The sequence below is a fragment of the Scyliorhinus torazame genome, chromosome 5, assembly GCF_047496885.1.
Source record: "Scyliorhinus torazame isolate Kashiwa2021f chromosome 5, sScyTor2.1, whole genome shotgun sequence".
Lineage (NCBI taxonomy): Eukaryota > Metazoa > Chordata > Chondrichthyes > Carcharhiniformes > Scyliorhinidae > Scyliorhinus > Scyliorhinus torazame.
The window spans coordinates 242,916,349-242,939,234 of NC_092711.1; the positions used below are offsets into that span (position 1 = coordinate 242,916,349).

At 46.7% G+C, this 22,886-nt stretch overlaps 1 protein-coding gene across 1 annotated transcript in view; it reads left to right on the forward strand.

Annotated features, from left to right (window-relative positions):
• Nucleotides 1-22,886, forward strand: part of pof1b (POF1B actin binding protein) — a 121,962-nt gene that overhangs the window by 53,693 nt on the left and 45,383 nt on the right. Inside the window, exon 6 of the mRNA XM_072505224.1 lies at nucleotides 18,940-19,082. Coding sequence (XP_072361325.1) covers nucleotides 18,940-19,082 — 143 coding nt within the window. The remainder of the gene's footprint in view (nucleotides 1-18,939; nucleotides 19,083-22,886) is intronic.

The following is a 22,886-nucleotide window of genomic DNA, read 5'->3' on the forward strand; positions in this document are numbered from 1 at the left end:
CACATGATATTTCTTTTGACAAGTTGTGAGGTATTAGAATCTGATTACGTATATGTACAATAACAATGCAATATGAATTGAGGTATTGGATTTAGTTCAGTAATTATATCTTGTTCCTTGACGGTTTCAGAGTTTATTCTGGGGAAAGCGAGAGTCCCCAGCCTGTAGTAAGTTCGCTGGTCTCGTTGAGGGCAATAGGTGGGGTGTTGCCTTTTATCTAAATGCCCCGAGGCTAGTGAGCAGAAACAGATCAGGATTATTCTCTCACGCAATCCGGGGATTTCTAGACGAAGTGCAAATCTATAGTCGTCAGATATGGACAGAATTGAGCTCAACTTGGAAACACAATCAGAGATTTTACATGAGTTGTGAACATTTGGGAACCACACCTAGTTAGGAATCAATTCCTTCAATGGGAAAACAGGGAGAAAATCAGTCTCGGGAGAAGGATACATGGAGTTACCACATACAGCTGCAAATTATTCACTATTTTCTGTCTTAAGTTGGTTTTCGAGAAAAGATGCCAAACAGATTTCGAAGTTTAAAAAAGATTGTAGTTGAAAATTATGCTGATTGTGAGAAATTGGGTAGCTATATTGTCTTCTATATTGTCAGTCCTCGGTAAAAGCAAACGTGTTGATTGATTGATTTATTTGTTTTGAAAACTTCTTTCTGTTTAATTAAACATATTTTCACAAGAAGCCAATCGAATTACAAATAGTTTAATTTAAAAAATGAATAGGTGAATGAGTTGATGCCATGTGAAATTAATTGGATGGAAATATTTCCGTGTAAAGCTGTAATTAACAAACATAAATAAGAAATGCTGGTAACACTTCTGATGAAACAGCATTGAACTGAAACATTAGACCGGTTTTGTATGGCGTTGGGCCGATTCAGGACACTTTTAGAAATGGTGGATAGGACCTGGATATGAAGTCCTGCCCCCATTTCCTGCAGATATTTTTGCCGATGGGAAAAGGAGGTGGATCAGTGGGAAACCCAAACTCAGCAGGGCCATTTGAAATTAGTGCGGAGTTATTTTCACTGTTGTAAAGGTTTTAATGTGCAGTGTGGGAGTTACGAATTTATGGGACTGCTATAAACACGTGGAGCCTGTCATGTTTAACTGTCATGATCGCAAGTTGATTAAATCCCTAGCCCTTTAAAAATGGACAAAAAAAACAGTGCTGCTGTCAGAATTAAAAAGCTGGGGCAGGATTCTCCGACCCCCCGCCGGGTCGGAGAATCGCTGGGGGTTGGCGTGAATCCTGCCCCCGCCGCATCCCGAATTCTCCGCTACCAGAGATTCGGTGGTGGCGGGAATCGCGCGGCACCGGTAGGCGTGGGCGGGAATCGAGCCGCTCCGGTCGGCCGGCCACCCCCCCCCCCCCCCCCCCGGGCGATTCTCCGCCCCGTGATGGGCCAAAGTCCCGCCGCTGTCAACCCTCTCCCGCCGGTGTAGATTAATCCACCTACCTTACCGGCGGGAGCAGGCAGCGCGGGCGGGCTCTGGGTTCCTTGGGGGGGGGGGGGTGCGGGGTGATCTGGCCCCGGGGGATGCCCCCACGGTGGCCTGGCCCGCGATCAGGGCCCACCTGATCTTCCGCCTTCGGCATGGTCTTCACCATGGCGGAGGCGGAAGAGACCCCCTCCCCTGCGCATGCGCGGGGATGATGTCTGCAGCCACTGACGCTCCCGTGCATGCGTGGACTTCCACCGATCGGACTTTCGGCCACGGCTGGCGTGGCGCCAATGGCCGGTCCACGCCAGCCAGCGGAGCGCCAACCACTCCGGCGATGGCCTAGCCCCTCAAGGTGAGGGCTTGGCCCCTAAAGGTGCGGAGACGTCGCACCTTTGGGGTGGCCCGACGCCGGAGTGGTTCCCGCCACTCCATCACGCCGGGACCCCCCGCCCCGCCGGGTAGGGGAGAATCCCGCCCCTGATGCCCACTGTTTGATTACATTGATTTAAAGGCACCCTGGTGTAGCGTAAGAAAAAACATTAGCCATCTGTTTCTGCAGTTTCAATAGACTTCATTCTTGTCATTTTCACGGAGCTGTTATTACAACTGAGCATTTGAAAAATACTTGGCTGAGTTTCAAATGCTTTCAAACCACTTTGCTCAACTGAGGGGATGAATTTATAGTTTGATAGTTTTAGGAGGCTGGTGTGAATAAATAGAAATGTGTCTATTTTTACATCGGATTGACTGCTTGAGGTGCTTTAAAACCTTTTGAATGAGTTTTTTCAATATCAAGTGTGGATGAGTGAAAACTATTTTTGATCGTTAGATATTTCATTTTTCATCTCCAAATGGCTCCTGAGGTCTGTCCATTGTTCCATTGTGGATACTGGATGAGTGGATGTGGAGGTGGCATGAGGGTAAAAGGAGGTATGCAGTTGGCATGGGCATTTTTGGATATGAAGGGGCATGGTGGTAGGTGGGGTGGTGTTGAGGGCTACATTTTATGCAATCAAGCCAAAGTCTCAGAGAATCAAAGCTCAACTTCTATGTAGCCTGCCTCAGCACTCGCCCACGAGAGCTGTTTCCACGGAGACATCTCTCCCAAGTCGGAAGTTTTTCCACGACCAGCTTCCAGTCTTGATGGTGAAAATCCAACCCGTTTTCTCTGTTTCTCACTCTGAGGCTGTTGCCTATTAAGTATTTCCAGCAATTTTGTCTTTCCATTTTAGATTTATAGCATCTGCAAGATTTTGTCTTGTAATAGCAATCCTTTTTTTTTAATATAAGGGAGTTCTGGTTTAATTAACCCACAGTGATGTAATTTAGAAGGTGTGGTTTTCATTTAGTCTTCTGGTGCTGGCAAACAGCCTATTGAAACATTTATGAACTGCAACATTATAGTGTTGATGAACACCTTTAAATGAATGGATACTTCGTCATTGGCCTTGTGCAACAGTTCCTGTGTATGTCTAAAATGAGTAATTATGGTATTTTTACCAAATTGTTAACTTAATTAAATTTGTTTTTAATAAAGGATATTGATGTAAAACAAGGCCAGATAACTTTTACAAACTCGTACATGAGATGAAGCAAAAAGGCCGGGATTTAACATCCTTTCCCGCTGGCGGGATCCTCTGCTCCCTCCAAAGTCGACCCTGCGGCAGGCAGTCTGCCCGGCAGAGCCATGCAAATCGGCACTGACTTTGGTGGGACCGGAAGATCCCACTGCGGCCGATGGCGAGCTTTGCATATGCAGGAAAACTGCTGCGGGCTGGGGTGGGAACTCGGTAATTCTGGCCGAAGTCTTTTTGCATGATTGTAACTATTATGTCTATTCCTTCCAGAATGCTTATTATTAAGAAACATTCACCAGACTTGGTCTATTCTCTAACCTGTCGTGATAGGTATTTATGAGCTTTGACAAAGGGTCATCTGGACTCGAAACATTAGCTCTTTTCTCTCCCAGCAGATGCTGCCAGACAGCTGAGATTTTCCAGCATTTTCTTTTTGGTGCTAGGTATTTAGTTCAGTTAATAACTTCCTATATATTTCAAGCAACAAAACACTTCTGAGTTTCAAAGCCAAGCGATGAGTTATTTAGCTTGACGTATGTGAACATGTGTTGACATTTCTTTCATAACATTTCTAAAGCAGCTCAGAGGCATTACATTAGAAACTAGATTTTAAGTTAGAAGTACTAAAACCGAAGTTTCAGTTGTTGGCTTTTACACTGATAGTCTGATGGATGACGTTAAGTGACATTTGCTATTGGCAAGCCTTTCTAATTCTGATTGTCTTCCCTCAGAGTTACTCTCCAATTCTTGGGAGTATTAGAAAATCTTCCTGTGAAGAATGGAAGCCTATTTTGATTAGGGTTAAAAAAAAAATAGACACTTTGTTCCTTCCTATCCTCCCCCTATTCATCTTGCTTCAACTAGTGAAATGAGTATTTTACTCCATACAAATTCCAAGCAAAATGATGTTTGTTGATGGCTCATATCTAGACGAGACAAAATATGTTAAAAGTAAATAAAACATTGTAGATCAGGAGGAAATTCAGACCCATTATTAAAGCTGTATTGATATGCACTTACTTTTATAAAGTACCTTGGGCGGGACCTTCTCTCTTTCTGATGATGTGTCAAGTCAGGTGGGAATAGTGGAGTTTAGCTGTTTTGGGACGCCCCTTCTATTCTCTGCCCCCCCCCCCTCCATTCTCGCCCGCAAAAAACAGGTGGAATATCGGCCCCTTGGTTTTTTACTGTTAAATAGGATAATTTGGAAAGCAGAAATGCAATGTTTGTAGAAGAATTTGAGTTTTTTTGGTCTTGTTTAAAAATATTTTCAGGGTCTTATCCCTCCCTATTCTGTAACCACCTCCAGCCCCACAATCCTTTGAGATATCTGTGCTTCTCTAATTCTCGCCTCTTGTGCGTTCCCAATTATAACTGCTTCAGTATTTGTGCCTGTGCCTTCAATTGCCCAGGTTTCAAGCTCTGGAATACCCTCCCTACACCTCTCTGCTTTCCTCCTTTTAAAAAAAAAAAAAAAAAAAATTTTTATTCTCCATTTTCACATTTTCTTCAGAATTTACACCCCATCAACAAGCAGTCAACGGTAACGAATACAATGTCAATCAACAACAATGATCCCATCAACAACAATGATCCCATCCTCCTCCCCCCCCCCCCCCCCCCAAACAACGGCCCACCTGACAATATAAGCATCAAATAAAACTAAACCTCCCAAGGAGGCAAAAGGAATCAGGAATCGCCCCTGGTCACTGTTGCATTTATAGTAAACCCCCCCCCCTAATATTCAATGCCATCCAATCCCCGAAAGAGTACCGTGAATGACACCCATGAATTGTAGACACCCCCCCCCCCCGCACCACTGCCCCTCCCAGACTCGTTTCCTTCACTTCCTCTTGTAAATTCTTTCCCCCCCACACCCCTCCAAACCTCGGTTCCTACCCCCAACCTTTCACCCCGGCTAGACTCACCGAAACCTGTTCTACCAGACTCCAATGGCCGCAGCCCCAACCCCCCCCCCCCCCCCCCCCCCTCCCACCCCCCACCTCACTCCCATTCACTGGCCGGCTTAGACCGACCAGCGTGGAGGCCCCCGCCCGTGTCTCCTTCCCCCCTGCCCGGCCCTAGGAAAACCAATAAATCCCCTTTAGCACACAACCCCAGCATACACACCCAAGTCCCAAATAACCATCATTGCAAATGAAAGTCCCATCTATTCCCTTGTCCAAATATATACAGCGTCGACTCATTTAGTACATACACCAACACGCAGTGAAAAAATAAAGTTACATGAGGCTACATCGTACACGACCCGCTCTCAGTCCCATTTCTCAATTCTGCCACAGTCCTTCTGCCTTCTCAAACTCTTCCGCCGTCCCAAAATAAAAGTCCTTGGATTTGTTTTTGTCACCTCAACTTAGCTGGAAATACTATGCCACACTGCACCTTGCTGATGTACAGTGCCTTCTTCACCAGGTTGAAGGCAGCCCGCCTCCTCGCCAGTTCCACCGTAAACTCCTGGTATATGCGTATACCAGCTCCAGCCCACTGCCCCACCCGCTCCTGCTTTGCCCAGCACAGGACCTTCTCCTTCACGCTGTACCTACTGAAACACACAGTTACTACTCTTGGCAGCTCACTCGCCTTTGGTATAGGCCTCCACGACCGATGAGTCCGATCCAGTTCATATCGAGAGGGATCGTTCCCCCTCCCCCAATAGCTCCGCCAACATTGTGGCAAAATACTCCGTCGGCCTCTTGCCTTCCACCCCTTCGGGCAGACCCACGATCCTCCGATTCTGCCGCCTGGATCTGTTTTCGAGGTCTTCCATTTTTGCTCGCAGACCCTTGTTGGTCTCTATCACCCTCCGCAACTCCTTCCGCATTGAGGTGAGTTGATCACTGTGCTGCGATAATGCCTCTTCCACTTCCTTCAGTGTCTCACCTTGCTCCCGCACCTCCGCCGCTGCGCTTGACACCGCCGCCCTCGCCGGGGCAATCCCCTCCTCCACCAGCACTTTCAATACGCCCCCACCTCCTCCTTCATCGCTTCCATGTGCTTTGTGAACTGTTTTTCAAGTTCCACAACCATCACTTTGGTCATTTCTTCTGCTGTGAACAATGCGGCCTCCGCTTTCCTTACAGTTCCTGCGCTAACTTTTTCACTCACCGCCGGAGTTTCATTGACCCCCTTTTCCACGGCCGTTTTTTTCCCAAGCTTGGACAATTCTCCTCCCTGTGCCTTCTTACAGCTTTTTCAGCCTCCGTTGCCCCTGGGACCGGGTGTTAAAACCCCAAAATTTCTCTTCCCGAGCGGGAGCCCTCCAGTGTGCGGCTGCCTCCCGCCCGGCGTCACCGGAAGTTCCATATATGCTGTAAATTGTGTACTTCTGATAATACTAAGTGTTTTTGCATTAAAAAAAATTGAATTATCTGATAATTTGAATGAATTCTCAAGAACACTTGGGAATGAGCAACACTGAAACCCCATGAAGTCTTAAAAGAAATCACACTCAGCAAAACTCCATTTACTTTGCTCATGAATCATGTAGTTTCGATCAAATTATACTGATTTACAAGATTCCTGCGGAATAGTATTTGTTAGCACCACCTGTGGAAAAGGTTGAAGCATTTACCAGTAAAGGCAATGCCAGTTGCTGATTTTGCACATTGCCAGAGTCCTGATTGATTGGTTGGAACTTGTTTGCAACAGTTATTAAAGTGTGGGATCAAGGCACTTTGAAAATATTTTAACCAAAATTACTCACTTTGATCAGGTGCAAGCCATTTCCTTATTGAAGTGTTGTGCTGGAATGTTACTTAACAAGTTTATGGGGCTCGTTGCTAATGCATAATACAATGCTTATTCCGTTGCTAATTACGACTTTTCTTTGGAATGGTTAAACTTGAACCCCAACAGCAATGAGCTGAATTCCACACCTGAAATGGAAGCTGTGCATCGGTGTTTTTTTAAAAAAAGCTTGAAAACGCCTAGATTTGTATCAATTCAATAGCAATGGGAATAAGCGAACAATCGCCTCTACATCAAGCATCATTCTGAACTTGTTCCTCTTTTGGTTCCACAATAAGGTATTGAACATAAAGAAAGACCTTCCAATCCATAAGGTACAGCTTCCTGAATCATGGGGAAGACCCGATGGTAGCCAGTGAACTGCTTGATGAATGTTTAACTCCCTCTGGCTTTCTCCAACATTGGCAATGTGGATCTCGCACCTACTCTCCAACGGCAGGCGAGATCCCGTTACAAAGATTAAATTCTGCCCGAACCCAGAGCTTGGCAGGCACCGCTACCTGTCGAGTCACAAGGTCCACATGCTCCTGATCCGTCTCCCATTATCCTTGCTGGAAATTTGCACGTGGCCATGATTAAGCTTAACCATGATGCTCCACCCACAGCTTGAATATAGCAGCTCGGTATTGTTGTAGGCACTTAGGTAAGGTCATAGAATCGCTACAGTGCAGAATGGTGGCTCGATCTCCGGGTTCAGCTCCCCAGTGCTGAGAGAATTTTTAAAGTGTGGGCAGAGCCAGTGGGAAAATCCCTGAAAAACACGGCACAAATGAACTTAGAAATGTTTCTGTTAAATATCGCCCAATAACTATCATTAGAGAAAAGGTACTCGGGGAAACTGATGGGGCTAAAGGCCTGATGGGTTGCATCACTAGACATTAAAGGAAGTAATCACAGAGATGATGGATTTTCTGGTGCAATCTTCCAAGAATCCTCAAATTAGCATTTAAGGGCATGATTCTCAGGTGTCATGGTGCTCTCGCTTGAGTGCAACGAGGCATGTAAATAGCAGGAGAGGCCGAAATCGAGAACCGCACCAGGCGCCAAACAGTCTGCGATGCATTCGGCCCACTCAGTAGGCAAAATTGGGATCCCGCCATAGCGTGGCAAGAAACCAATTATCACCACTTAAGCCCGATAGCCATACAATTAATGGGAGTGACCGCATATCCAATGGCCTCCCATCATTCATCGGCCTCCCCAGCAGGTGGTCATGCTGGTGCTGATTAGTACTCTTCTTGAAAAATGTGAATCTGGCGGAAGGACTTCTGTGGGAGCCGAGGAGGTGAGTAGCCCTCTTTGCTCACCGGCAAAGAGCCAGAGGGCGATGGGCTTGCCACCCCAGTGCTTGGCAGGGGTTGGAGGCCCTCGACTGGCGATGAGGGGTTGGTCGCCATGCGAAGAGAGGGGGAGGGGGGAGTGCAATTGCACCCGGGGGAGGCAACTGCATGGGGCTCGTGTGTACCCATTCTGTGGGTAACCCTAACCCCTGCCCCACCAGCCACCCACAACCCCCACTGCCTGCTGAGGCCTCTGGCCGTACGACAGAAGGCTATTGCTAATATGAAATTGGCAATCGTGGTTAAGTGAGAACTTCACACAACCCAAGTGGATTGCCGTGGGTGGGCGGGCCATGTATCATGTGGGAGTCATTGCCTAGCACACCAATCACCCCTTCATGCATGGACACTGTGCTGAACACTACAGGAGGCAACACCACACATGCAGCAGCCAGCATCCAAACAGCCAGTGGATGGGGCACAGCGCCGGGGACATATCCACGGCTGGAAGGTGGTCGAGTGCTACAGGGAAGGGGAGATGCCTGGAGAGATGGGCCAAGGGTTCGGAGGTCGGGCTGCATTGCGGAAGAAAATGACAGAGGCGTCATACTGCTTGTGATCAAGGCTTTCTAATGTGTCACAAGTGTCTAACAATGCCTCAATCTCCTGATGGTGTCGCCCCACCATCCCAATACCTACCCTCCCTGCCCTCTCCCGGTGCCCTCGGTGATCCTCAACATGCTTAACCTTCCTTGCTGTACCGTTACATCTCTGGTTGTCCCCAGGATGCACATCTGAGGAGACAGCCAGCTGCTTACCACGTCCCGTGGCCTTTGATACTCCTGGCGAGCGTCCTCTGGGAGCTCGGGTCGAAGGGTCCTGGCACACTTGTTGATGAAATATGCATAGCCGTGTCACCCTGTCCAATGTGCTGACTTCGAGACAAGGCCTCATCAGAGGGGTAGACATGGCCTCATCAGAGGGGTGGAACCCAGGGGAACGGGTCCCATGGGTCACCTTGGGACGGAGGGGCAACTGGTTTGAGCCCCGGCTGCTCCCGTGTCAGCTGCTTTGCCAGCCCAGGCGGCTCCCCGATATCTGCACCAATTAGTCAACGCCCTCGGCAATGCTGCCCAGTGATTGGGCCATGCCGGGCTGGCGAGCACAGTTCCGGTGAGCCTTCATTTGCGCCGAGAAACCCATGGGGCCTATTATGTGGACCAATTAATGTTGCATAACGTTGCTGGGCCAAAAGGTGGGAAGCTCCCAGTACTTCCCGCTCACTGGGCTGGATTCTCCGATCCTCGACGTCGAAATCGCGTGCGACATAGGGCGGAGAATCCCCGATGATGACAAAATCGGGGGCGGCGCCACTTTCGCGATGCTCTGCCCCCTGAAAAGTGGCGTACTCTAGGAGCACGCCGCATGTCGTATCGACAGCCTCGGGCCGTTTCCTGCTCTGTCCCAGACTGGCCGAGTTCCCGACGGTGTGGAACATGTGTGGTCTCACCAATCAGGAACTCAGCGTGGCAGCTGTGGATTCAGTCCAGCGCCGCCACAGTCGGGGGAGGGCCGATCCACGGGTGAGGGGGCTTCAGTTGGTGCTGGGGGCACTGTGGGGGGGGGTGGTCTGGGGTGCCACTCGCGCCACCATCCCCCTACCTACCCCCCCGCCCTCTTTCCCACCCTCCCCCAGTGCCCTCCGCGATCCTCAACATGCTTAACCTTCCTTGCTCTACTGTTGCGTCTCGGGTGGATTATTTTTGCGTTCAGGGTCTGCAGGCTGCATCCTCCATGAAGCATAGCGCGGCTGCTGCAGGCTGCCGCCGTGCGTGTGCGCGGCCGTGGAACGGGCAATGCTCTGGGCCATATCGGCAGCTAGAACTGGGAGTTCTCGGCTGCCAAGCTGCTAGCCCCCCCCCCCAGAGCAGGGAATCGGTGGCCATTTTGCGCCAGTTTTCCTGTTGTATAACACCACTGTTTTCACGCCGGCGTGGGGACTTAATCTCACAAACGGAGAATCCAGCCCACCTACCGCACTTCGAAATCTTTCTGGAGAATCACGCCCATAGAGTCTTTACAACAAGGAAAGAGGCCCTTCGGCCCATCATGTCCACGCCAGCCATCAAGCACCTATTTACTCTGGAAAAAGTCCCAGAGGATTGGAAACTGCCAATGCAACAACCTTAAGTCAGAAAGGGAGGGAAACACAAAACATGTAACTAACTATAGGCCAGTTAGCTTAACATCTATCATTGGGAAAATGTCAGAGAGTGCATTATAAAGGATGTAATAACAGAGCATTTCGAAGTACATAATATAGTCAAGCAGTGTCAACCTGACTTCATGAAGGGGAAATTATGCCTGACAAATTTATTAGAATTCTTGCACTGGTAATGAGCAGGGTAGATGAAGGAGAACTAATGGATGGAAAATGCTTGGATTTCCAAAAAGTGACTAGGTACTTCACAAAATGCTACTTCATAAGAAAAGAGCCCATGGTGTTGGGGTAGTATATTAGCGTGGATAGAGGATTGGCTAACAGATAGAAGGCAGTGCATTAGGATAAGAGGGTTCAGTTTCAGAATGGCAATCTGTGACTAGTGGAGTGCCACCAGGGTCCGAGCTGGGGCCTCAATTATTCACAATATATATAAACGACTTGGGCGAGGGAAGTGAATGTACTGTTGCCAAGTTTGCAATACTCGGAAGGCAAGTCGTGAGAATGACACAAAAAACCTACAAAGGCATATAGACATGTTAAAAACTTGCCGGTTGTAATATAATGTAGTAATGTGAAGGTGTGCACTTTAGTAGGAAGAATAAAGGAGCTGAATATTATTTAAATAGTGGAAGATTGCAAAAAGCTGCAGCACAGAGGGATTTGGAGGTCCTCATGCATAAATCACAAAAAGCTAGCATGCAAGTTCAGTAGGTAATGGGGAAAACAAAGGGAATGTTGGCTTTTATTTCAAAACGGAATGGAATATAAAAAGAGAGCAGCCTTGCTAAATCTATACAAAGCACTGGTTGGACCACACCCGGAATACTATGAACCGCTTTGGTCTCCTCATCTGAGGAAAGATATACAGGCATCGGAGACAGTCCAGAGAAGGTTAATTCTGTTGATCCTGGGTGTGAAACAATTTTCTTATGAGGAGAGATTAAATAGATTAGGCAAGTACTTATTGGAGTTTAGAAGAATGAGAGGCGACCTTATTGAGGCATACAGGATTCTCAGGGGGCTTGACTGGGCAGGTGCCGAGAGGTTGTTTCCCCTTGTGGGAGAGTCTAGGTCCAGAGGGCATAATCGCGGAGTAAGGGGTTGCCCATTTAAGACAGGTGAGCAGGAATTTCTTTTGAGACTAGTGAATCTGTGAATTTTTTTACCGCAGAGAGCTATAGGGGCTGGGTTGTTTCAATATGTTCAAGGCTGAGATGGACAGATTTTGAATCACTAAGGGAATCTAGGGTTATGAGGATAAGGCAGAAAAGTGGAGTTGAAAATTATCACGTCAGATCAGTCATGATCTCATTGAATGGTGGAGTACACATGATGGGCCGAATGGCCTACTTCTGCTCCCATATCTAATGCATTTATCCGGCACCTTTTTAGTGACGAGAAACAGTATAAAAGTCCTTCCAGAGGAGTTGAGAGATGATTGGATGCTTGGGGAAAGAAGTGGGTTTAGTAGACCAGAATCACAAGAGTGGCAGAGTAGAGCTTAACTGCTGAGTGTCAAGGATATTCTGATGATAACACAGGCTACTTTTGTCAGGTTCAGAGGATGTTTTTGGTGACTTTGGCCAAAATGTTTTTTTTCAGGTCTGAAAGGAGAGGAGACCCGATGAGAGAGATTCAAATAGGGAAAGGACATTCGGAGCTGGGAAACTATGACATAGGAACTGTAATATAATTTTTTTTTCTCCACGTCTTAAGTTCAACTGATAGGTGCTGTTTATTCTTGATGATCTCACACGGGGCTGAATGTTTAGGATGGCGGGGATTTGGCCCTGCCAGCAGGAGAGTCGCTGGGACTCCGACAGGCCAACCACCATTTTAAGCTCTAACCAGATTGGCTCGGAGCTCTTCAGGCCTGTAGTGATCTGTACATCTGTACGTACACCAGGGACTACAGACAGATGTAACAGCCACACAATCACTAGAGGGCAGCATCAGAGACGGGTATAACGGGTCCAGCCCAAGGGAGGATCCACCTCTTTCAGAAGCACGGGGCTAGTGAGCAGCAGCAGACAGAGACAGCTCAGCATAGGCAGTTTACCTTAGCTTTACTGGTCATACCTCTTGACTGTATTATATCTAGTTAAGCTCTGGAAACAGAATGAACACACTGAATAAAGTATTTGTGTTGACTGAAAGTCTACAATCTTTATTCAGACTTAGAGAATAACATAAGGCCCTCTAGGCACAGCGCTGTATTGGCCATAAAAGGTACTGCAGTGACGTGCCTGGGACTAAGTTTTGTGACATGGAGGCCAGGTAAATGGTAGAGGTCCCAGGGAGGAGAGGGTAGGGGACACCTTTATGATTGGGGTATCAGTGGATAGGCAAGGAGGGAAGGGAGATCCGGCCCTTGAGGTGAGGGTCGGCCCCCAGTCTGAAGGGGGACATTTGATGGAGGCTCCCTCACTCCTGCATGCCCTTAAGTGGATATTAAGTGGCCACTTAAGGGCCTTAATTGGGGCAAAGGCCAGCTTCCCATCCAAGGCGCTGCTTGCCCCACCATAAAATCACATCCGGGATGGGCAGGGTGGGATCTCGAGGAAATCCTGTCCATGTAATTACATGCTCCCTACCTCAAAACCCACCGGGAGAGTGTAAAATTAAATGTAGGTCCATGTTATCTTCTTTATTAAATATGTAACAAAAAAAGCTGCACTTTAAAGCTAAGTTCATCTCAAAATTGAATACTACTCCCACATCAGAAAATATTCTCAGACATACTTAGTGGGGAAGACCGAAATAAGACCTCATCGTTTATTGGATGTTGCATTTCCCACTTCAGTTCTTCATGATTTGCATTTCTCTTTTGTTTGTTTGTTTGTGTGTGTGTGTGTGTGTGTGTGTGTGTGTGTGTGTGTGTGTGTGTGTGTGTGTGTGTGTGTGTGTGTGTGTGTGTGTGTGTGTGTGTGTGTGTGGTGTGTGTGTGTGGTGTGTGTGTGTGTGTGTGTGTGTGTGTGTGTGTGTGTGTGTGTGTGTGTGTGTGTGTGTGTGTGTGTGTGTGTGTGTGTGTGTGTGTGTGTGTGTGTGTGTGTGTGTGTGTGTGTGTGTGTGTGTGTGTGTGTGTGTGTGTGTGTGTGTGTGTGTGTGTGTGTGTGTGTGTGTGTGTGTGTGTGTGTGTGACGTAGATACATACATAGATAGGAGCAGGAGGAGGCCTTTTGGTCCTTCGAGCCTGCTCCGCGATTTATCACAATCCTGGCCAGCTTCCCATCCAACTCAATAGCCAAATCCTGCTTTCTCACCATAACCTTTGGGGCTGGTTTAGCACAGGGCTAAATCGCTGGCTTTTAAAGCAGACCAAGACAGGCCAGCAGCACGGTTCAATTCGCGTACCAGCCTCCCCGAACAGGCGCCGGAATGTGGCAACTAGGGGCTTTTCACAGTAACTTCATTTGAAGCCTACTTGTGACAATCAGCTATTTTCATTTCATTTCATTTTCATCCCATTCGCCCCAAGTGCTATATCTAGCTGCCTCTTGATTATATTCAATGTTTTAGCATCATTGGTAATGAATTCCACAGGCTCACTACTCTTTGGTGAAGAAACATCTCCTCATCTCTGTCCGAAATGGTTTACCCTGAATCCTCAGACAGTGACCCCTGGGGCGAAATTCTCCCCCAACGGCGCGATGTCCGCCGACTGGCGCCAAAATCGGCGCCAATCAGACGGGCATCGCGCTGGCCCAAAGGTGCGGAATGCTCTGCATCTTTGGCGGCCTAGCCCCAACATTGAGGGGCTAGGCCGACGCCGGAGGGATTTCCGCCCCGCCAGTTGGCGGAAATGGCGTTTGTTGCCCCGCCAGCTGGCGCGGAAATGCGGCGCATGCGCGGGAGCGTCAGCGGGCGCCGACAGTTTCCCGCGCATGCGCAGTGGGGAGAGTCTCTTCCGCCTCCGCCATGGTGGAGGCCGTGGCGGAGGCGGAAGGGAAAGAGTGCCCCCACGGCACAGGCCCGCCCGCGGATCGATGGGCCCCGATCGCGGGCCAGGCCACCATGGGGGCACCCCCCGGGGTCAGATCGCCCCGCGCCCCCCCCCAGGACCCCGGAGCCCGCCCACGCCGCCTGGTCCCGCCGGTAAATACCAGGTTTGATTTACGCCGGCGGGACAGGCAATTTCTGGGCGGGACTTCGGCCCATCTGGGCCGGAGAATTGAGCGGGGGGTCCCGCCAACTGGCGCGGCCCAATCTCCGGTACCGGAGACTTCGGAGGGGGCGGGATTCATGGCGGCCAACGGCCATTCTCCGACCCGGCGGGGGTCGGAGAATGACGCCCCTGGTTCTGGACACACCCACCATCACGAACATCTTCCCTGCATCTACCCTGTCTAGTCCTGTTAGAATTTCATCAGTCTCTATGAGATCCCCCGTCATTCTTCTGAACTCCAGTGAGAACAATACTAACCTAGTCAATCTCTCCTCATATGACTGTTCCACCATCCCTGGAATCAGTCTGGTAAACCTTCGCTGCACTCCCTTGAGAGCAAGAACATCCTTCCTCAGAAAAGATCAAAACTGGACACAATATTCCAGGTGTGGCCTCACCAAGGCCCTGTATAATTGCAACAACACATTTCTATTTGTGTACTCGAAACCTCTTGCAATGAAGGCCAACACACCATTAGCCTTCTTTACTGCCTGCTGCACGTGTGTGCATACCTTCAGCGTATGACAACCTGGTGCACAAGGACACCCAGGTCCCACTACACACTCCCCTCTCCCAATTTACAACTGTTCAGGTAATAATCTGCCTTCCTGTTTCTGCTTCCAAAGTGAATAACCTCACACTTATCCAAATTATACTGCATCTGCCATTGATTTGCGCACTTGCCCAACCTGTCCAGATCATGCTGTAGGATCTCTGCATCCTCCTCACAGTTCACCCTCCAACCCAAATTGGTATCATCTGCAAACTTTGAGATGTTACATTTTGTTCCCTCATCCAAATGATTAAACATATTGTGAATAGTTGGGGTCCCAGCACCAATCCCTGTGGCACCTCACGAGTTACTGCCTGCCAATTTGAAAAGGAGTTACTGCCTGCCAATTTGAAAAGGACCTATTAATTCCTACTCTTTGTTTCCTCTCTGCCAACCAGTTTTTATCATTAATCTTCTGAACTTCCTGTTAAACAGGACAAAGAACAACCCACTTGCATCTCTTTAGTGTACCGAAATCATAGCCCATTGATCTTCCTAATTGTACCTCAAAATTAGTGAACCTCTTACCTTTGCCTTACTTTTCCCATGCAATCTTAAGGCTTTTAAAACTCAAGTTCGATAGCACCATAGTTACTTCGTGAGTTTACCATCTTTCTCTCCTTATTCTTTTCACGCTCATTGATGGCCAGTGCTATGGGTCATAGTTCCTCATCTCGGCTTCTCAAAATAAAAGCCAAGTACGAAATGTTGCACACCCCATTTATTTGTTTGTTTATTGTTTCAACACCCATGTTTGGTTTTAATCGTGGGAAAGTTTTCAGTTGAAATGTTACTAATCTGGTTTAACAGAATACCAAATGAATAATTTTAGCAAAAGTTGGCAGAAGTATCCAGACATGCAGTCACCTAGGGTGATATATTAAGATTCACGATCAATTTATTACTAAGTAGTTTAAAATGTGAAGCAATGCAGGGTAAAACGCAGCACTCAGTTCTGATGCTGGCTCCAGTCATGTTAATGCATTGTCCCATACATTGCAACCTTATTTTTAAGTCATATAAATTGGGCAATGAAGGTAATTTTGATCAATGAGTAAGCACTGGATTAAACTGGAATCAAAACAAACCAAGCCCATGAAACTGGGAGGCAGACCAAACTAATCTTGAGCAGTAAAATAGTCCATTGAAAGTTGCATTCAAAATTGTGGCTTGGGGCATTTGGAGACATTCCTGATGGTGAAGCCAGCCAACCCTTTTATGATGCGGTAGATTTTACCAATAAGGTGAAAGAAAATACAATGATGAAAGTTAAGTTGACAAGCACAACTGTTCCCCACCCTGCAATATTTTCTCAACTGGCCTCTCCTCTCATGCAATGATTAATGCATGGTAGGGCCTGCATTGATCTGGTGTGCATATTTTCCTGTTTCTGTCCTTCTATATCCTACATCTTAGTGAAGAAGCAGTATAAAAATACATATGATATTCACAGTTAGTGTATGTTTATTTTTCCTGGATCATTCTCTGACAGGATCCATTATCGAACAACTTTAATTGCATTCTTTGCCAGTTTTGATGCCAATCTGAAGGCTTCTGGACTAGAAGATACAGGTTTTCTCCCTATAATGTGGCATCTCCATGCTATGAGACTCGTGTTTCAGTGCTCTTTGCCCAACTTAAAGGGACACTGCCTTCATGAAAAGGCAAGCATCAGCAAAGGACCAGAATGTCTGTGAAATTTCCTCATGTACGACATACAGGCGTACATATTTGGCAAATAAACAAAAGAGTGGGGGATTTTGCTTTGTTCCATCCAATGGAAACCAGGTGATTATAGGAGTTGAAATGAAAAAGACCCAACAGCTTTCTTGTCACCTGTAGCTTTCTCGGAGTTCTGGGACACATGCACATCATCGGATTGACATATGAGCCTCATGAATTAATGTTCTATATCCAATTGTACGTAGGGCCCCAAACATTTTAACAGCCAATGGATGGTCAGTCTGCTAAGTAAAAGCTGTCCAATCCAAACAAAGACTCTCCATGGTAAGTTTGTAAAAAAAACATTTTGTTGCTTAGCTAGGAATGTAGGGGTTCTTTTCTGGACACTCCAGATTAGTTGTGGCAACTGCTGCTGAGGCCTACCCCATCTCTGCTCCTCCCCCACCAGCACCACCTGACTTGTACAGAGAAAGTCAATCTTCCCGTAACCACAGGTGAAATAACAGGGATGTTCATGACTAGCGAATGTATGAAGAATAGAATTATTAAAGCTGATCCCGTAATCAGAGCCCTGCAGATATTGCACAGTCCTGGAGCAGGATATTATTGGCCTACACCTAGAATTGTCCATCCATTAAATTCAATGGGTTACTTCTGGTGTTAAAATAACACTCACGAGCTCCAAAGTCCACTTCTTAAAATTATTATTAAAATGACATTTTTTTTCCCCCCACTTATGCAAAGCCCAGGAGTTCAAACCAAATTCTTCAAACAAGGTGAAGTCTCCATAGCCCCAGGTGACCATAGGCTGCTTTCCCCTTTGAGGTGTGGTGATTTAACCTGAGGATCACCACACCTCAGGCAAGGGGCAAGGTTGAGAAGGTGGGGCCTTCAGGAATAACCTCAGCCGGTACATGAATTGAACCCGGGCTGCTGGCCTCGCTCTGCATCATAACAACCTCAAACAACAGTCGTATTGCTTGATATATGACCTGGTGTTATTGGAGCCGCTTACCATGGTTCCATCACATTTCGCTGTCATTTGTCCTATTCAAGTAGCTGTCCCTTTATTGTCAAAAACATCTTGGGGTCAACGACAAAGTTTTCCACAGACTGCACTGAGATAAACAAACTTATTTGGTTCCTTGGCTGCAGTGAGGATTTCAACTTCTTCCACCACTTTCGTCCTGTAAAGATATTAAGACCAACCTGGTTTAGATTTCCACTACCTGGCAGATATGCAGTTCTGAACGATGTTCTTTGCTGATGATTGCTCTATGTGAATATATTAGTTACCGATTGACACTGGGACATTACAGAGGAAGCTGGAAAGGTTTCTTTTAATCTAGGCAACATGTACAAAATCTGAGAACCTGCTTGCCGTGCGTATTTTAGACTCCCAATTTGGCTGTCAGAGACAAACCACTGGGAAATACATTTGCTGTTCTCCCCAGACTCTTTCCTGTGGGTGCAGAGCTGGGAATAGTAGAAAGAATATCTCATCTGTTAACCCACATACGCTCAGGGTAAGCTCAAACTACTGTATGTCTAAAGCACCTACAACCACTGGAGTGCAGAGAAAAGGTTTTGGAAGAATCCTGCCTCTTGGATTCAGACATTCTCCCGAGATAACCAGGGAGGTTGAATCCGGATTATTTGTGTACAGGCGGTCGAAGATCATGTGGCATTGGCTGCATCCTCTCCCAATTCCACAACAATCATCTGGTAAATGTGTCTGTGTTTTATTGCACAGTGTGCGCTCCATTGAACAAGCTCCTTTCAATGCATTTCTAAAAAATGAAATATTAATGTTCAAAATTAAATCCTACTAATTGGCTCAGTTCTCATTGCAAAATATTCAGTTGTTTGGAAATATTTTGCATCTTTGGTTGTATTTGTGTAGAGGGTGTGGGGCTAATTAATTTATATTGTGGAATCTCTCAAGCGGAAAACAAACGGTGAAAATCAGTGTATCTTGTGGGCAATCGGCCCAAATTGTCACTTTGTCGGCCCCTGGTACTTTAGAGTGGCTCGGAGGGATCATTGTTGTATCCTTCTCTAGAGCCCGTTGAGGCAAATGGCAGCTTGTTCCATCACAGCCAATATCACCATATGCTATTGGAACTGTAAAATATAGATCCTTGTTTTAGTTTGCCTGCATGCAGTATTTAATTATGATTCTGAATAACAAACCAACTAGGTAATCACATTTTTCTGACACCAGATAAAGAGCGCCATGGACTATGAGAGTGGTAACATTGATAAATTGGATCCCCGATACTTCGGTGAGCTGCTGGCTGAACTGACATCTAAGACCACTGACCTCCACAACATTCTGTTAGAAAACATGCAGAAAATCGAGAGAAAGTAAGTATATTTCTGATCATTATTTCTGACACATGGGGTGGGATTCTCTAATAATGGGGCTGTCCTCACGATGGCGTGAAAAGCGGCGCCAATGCTTCCGCCGTCAACGGCTCCTGAAAGTGAGGAATTCTCACCTTCCTAGGGGGCTAGGTTGACGCCGGAGTGGTCTCCGCAGCTCTAGCCGCTGCGGAACGGCCCGCGCGGGTTCGCGCATGCGCGGAACAGCCGGCATATTTTCGCACATGCGCAGAATGGGCGGCGTATTTTTGCGCATGCGCAGGGGTTCCCTTATCCGCGCCGGCCCCCAGGCACCGAGTAAAATAGGCTCTCACGGAACCAGCCCGCCTGCCGATCGGTCGGCCCTGATCGTGGGCCAGGCCACCGTGGGGGACCCCCCCACCCCCTCCCCTCCCCGGGGTCGGATCCCACCCCCTCCCCCTCCTCCAGGACGGACCCCGCACACTCGCCTTCCAGGTGCCGCCGTGTGGGAGGCGAGTAATCCACGCCGGCGGGACTCGTCCAAACTCGTCGGCCTCTCGGCCCATCGGGGCCCGGAGATTCACCGCGGGGGGCCGCTGCCAACGGCTCCTGACCAGCGTGGCAGGAATCCCGTGGGCACCTGAAAAAAGGCACCGGAGAATGGGGAAGCCGGCGGCGGGGCCCCGAGAATCGTGCAGCGGGTCGGAGAATCCCAGCCATGGAATTTCTGTTGAAGAATTTTCTTTTAAGTATATAAGAACGATTGTTAACAATCAGACTGCCCCATTCAAAACAAAGTTACCCTGTAAATTTCTACAGATTTATTTAGATTTTAAGGTTGTATTTATTTGGGGGATTGTCAGATTTGCACCATGTCACTGAAGCTGGCAACCACGCAGCTTCCTATCCATCCAGGTGTTTGTCTCCACATCAAAAACACCCTCAAAGAGTTTCAAAGTGCTTTGATTTCAGATGTCTGGCTGCCCATCTGGTCTAAGAAGGTAATGTCAGAGGAGTACAATAGACACATTTTGTTTTTAGACAGTAAAAAAAAAAATAGAACTGATTTTAAATTAATTAAAAGCATAGAAGGAAGCCTTTTACTCTCGGGTAATTCAAAACGAATCACACTGCCTTGTCCTGCCACTATACTCCTGTATTGCTTCAAATATTTGTTCAACTTCCCCTTAAGCGAAGCAATGTTCCTGCCTCGAAACTTCCTCGGGTAAAGGATCTGTTGCTACAACTACCCTGAGTAAAGGAATTTTACCTCCCCTCCTTACTTTCTTGGTAAAAATTTACATCCCATTTAATTATCTGGCTGGATGGATATTCTTGTCTGAAATGAATGTGCCATAATTTGCATTGCTACAGCAGGTAATCTGACATAAATATCTGGAATGTTATCCACATTTGTTGAGAAATGTGCTTCTTGTGGTAGGTAACTTAATGGATGTTTAATAATTTGGCAATTGGTGGAATTTTCCATTCTGTGGCAAGGACAAAAACCTGCACTCCCTTCCCTGCTTCATACCAACTCATAGTCTCCGCAACATCTCTCTCTCTTTCCCAAACTCTCCCGCCCCCTCTAGGACTCCACACCAGCCTCACCTCTTCATTCCTCTCCTCCCCATCTAATTTAACCTCCACCCTACCCTCCACCACAGGCAATTGTCACCCAATATTACCTCATGCAGTCGGTCAATTGCAGCTTGAAGATCCACCTCCTGGAAGCTGTTGCACTGAGAAGATCCACATCATTGGTGCTCCCCCACCCATTGTTGCATGTGGTGTTCCAGGGTCCACGACTGCTGGAGGTCTCCACCCTTCACTATCTTCACGCTACCCCAGAAATTCTCCCATTGGTCCAGAAGTTTTCTGGATTGACATGATATCTCACTGGCAGCCCAGATGATTGGACAGGGGCATGTTTCCAGTCAGGTTTTCATCTGCATCCCATTAACGGGATGAAAAGTGGTCTCAAGCCGACTTCTGGTGGGAATGACCCGCCATCATTTTACACCAGCGGGAAATTAGCTTTTTCGCTTTTCTGCTTTTTGCAGTGAGACTAGAAAGTTCCACCCAATGTCTTAGTAAAATACCACCTGGAGCACATGCAATACAAAGTCAATTCAAATTCAAACCTTCCTCAAATGGCATTAAAGACATGTAGATAACTTGCCGCACTGTAAATTCGCTTCCTGCATTTGCAATGCAATTAATTTGTGGAACTAAGCATTTTTGTCCCATCACATTTCAATACAGCACCTGATTTCCACAGCACGGCTGTTTTCATGTTTTTTATACGTTGCTTATTTTAAATAGCTGTTTGGCCTGGTACACTCTTTTAAAAACTTCAGCTCTGTAACTTCATGGAGAAGAATTACATTGCAAGAGTTGCTATAGTCACTGGGTGGCCTTAATAGTCATAACCACAATTGATCAATCAGCCACCAAGCCATTAGATTACTCATCACTACATAAAGCTCCAGATTACTTAAAATAGATTTTGTTTCTCACTGGTGTAGTGACCCGATATATACTGTCAATGTTTGGCAGTGTCAGTCCCTGTGGTGTTAAGCACAGAAACGATTTTTATATATTTATGATATTTCTAGTATTCCTGACATGTGACACAATCGCCTCAAAGCTGTGCATGGCAAAAATTCATAATATGACATAGAGTAGCAGAAGTATAATTAATATGAATTGTAGGGGTATCGTGATGCCTATTTCTTTGAAACACTAAGATCTTGGCTGTTCATTATTTCAACTGGGGGTGATCAAGACATTTAATGATCAGAGGGTTTTGACTTCAAAACTTTCCTACAGCAATGTGATAATGAATATCAGCAGTACAACCTTCCTACATCACATACATGACTCAGGTGAGGGTTGAGCTTAGAGCTAGGGGTCAGTGCTCAAGCTAGGGTTAGCTGTCCGGTTATTGGTTCAGGTTAGGGTTTAATGTTCAGGTTAAGGCTGCAGAGAATTATTAGCATTGCCCATTATATAATGTCTTTATAATTACCTCTGCGTTGCCTTCACAAATTGTTTTTGCTGCTAATGTTGCCACTAAATGCACATTCCATATGTTTTAAAGTCATTTTAAAGTTTGTTTATGATATTTTAATTTCTATCTTAATCCCAAGTGTGCATCCCTATCAGATATTTTACTCTGTAAAATTTGAAGTGAAACAAAATCAGTTTTACTTCCTGGTTTGCTGTGTGTGAAGATACTTAATTGTGATTGGCTGCTTATGCTGCTCGGTGACATCATCACTGCTGGATGCCTGGAGAGTTCCTTGACCTGCCACCAAAAGGGAAAGTGGAAATCCATGCTGCAGAGAACATTAGATCTTTGTGGGTTGCTTTCTTTGATGTTAGCAGCAAGTACAATCACTTTGTCATGACTGGCAAAATGCAAGCCAATCTCGCTCTGTTGAACAATTAGTATTACACTTCCGCAGACAAAAATCAGTGACCTATTTGGTTCAAATTAGAATATTTTAGAGTTCTGTGGTGCTTGGGGGCACCTTTTAAAAATGTATGCCGCTCAAGTGGAGAATTTGCCAATGGCTTTCAATCTCCATGTTTGGCATGGAAATATCAGAAATTGGTCTAAGACCTGAACAAAACCTCTCCAAAAAAGATCGGAAGAGTATGAGAGAACATCAAATCATAGAAACTGGCCGATGGCCTAGTTTCTAGCTGTGTATTGTGTGTGGTTATGCAATGCTGATGAACTCCATTGTATTGAAATCAAGTAATCATCAGCTAGTGCTGCTCTGATACTATATGAAACTGTTTCCACTGGCATGCTGA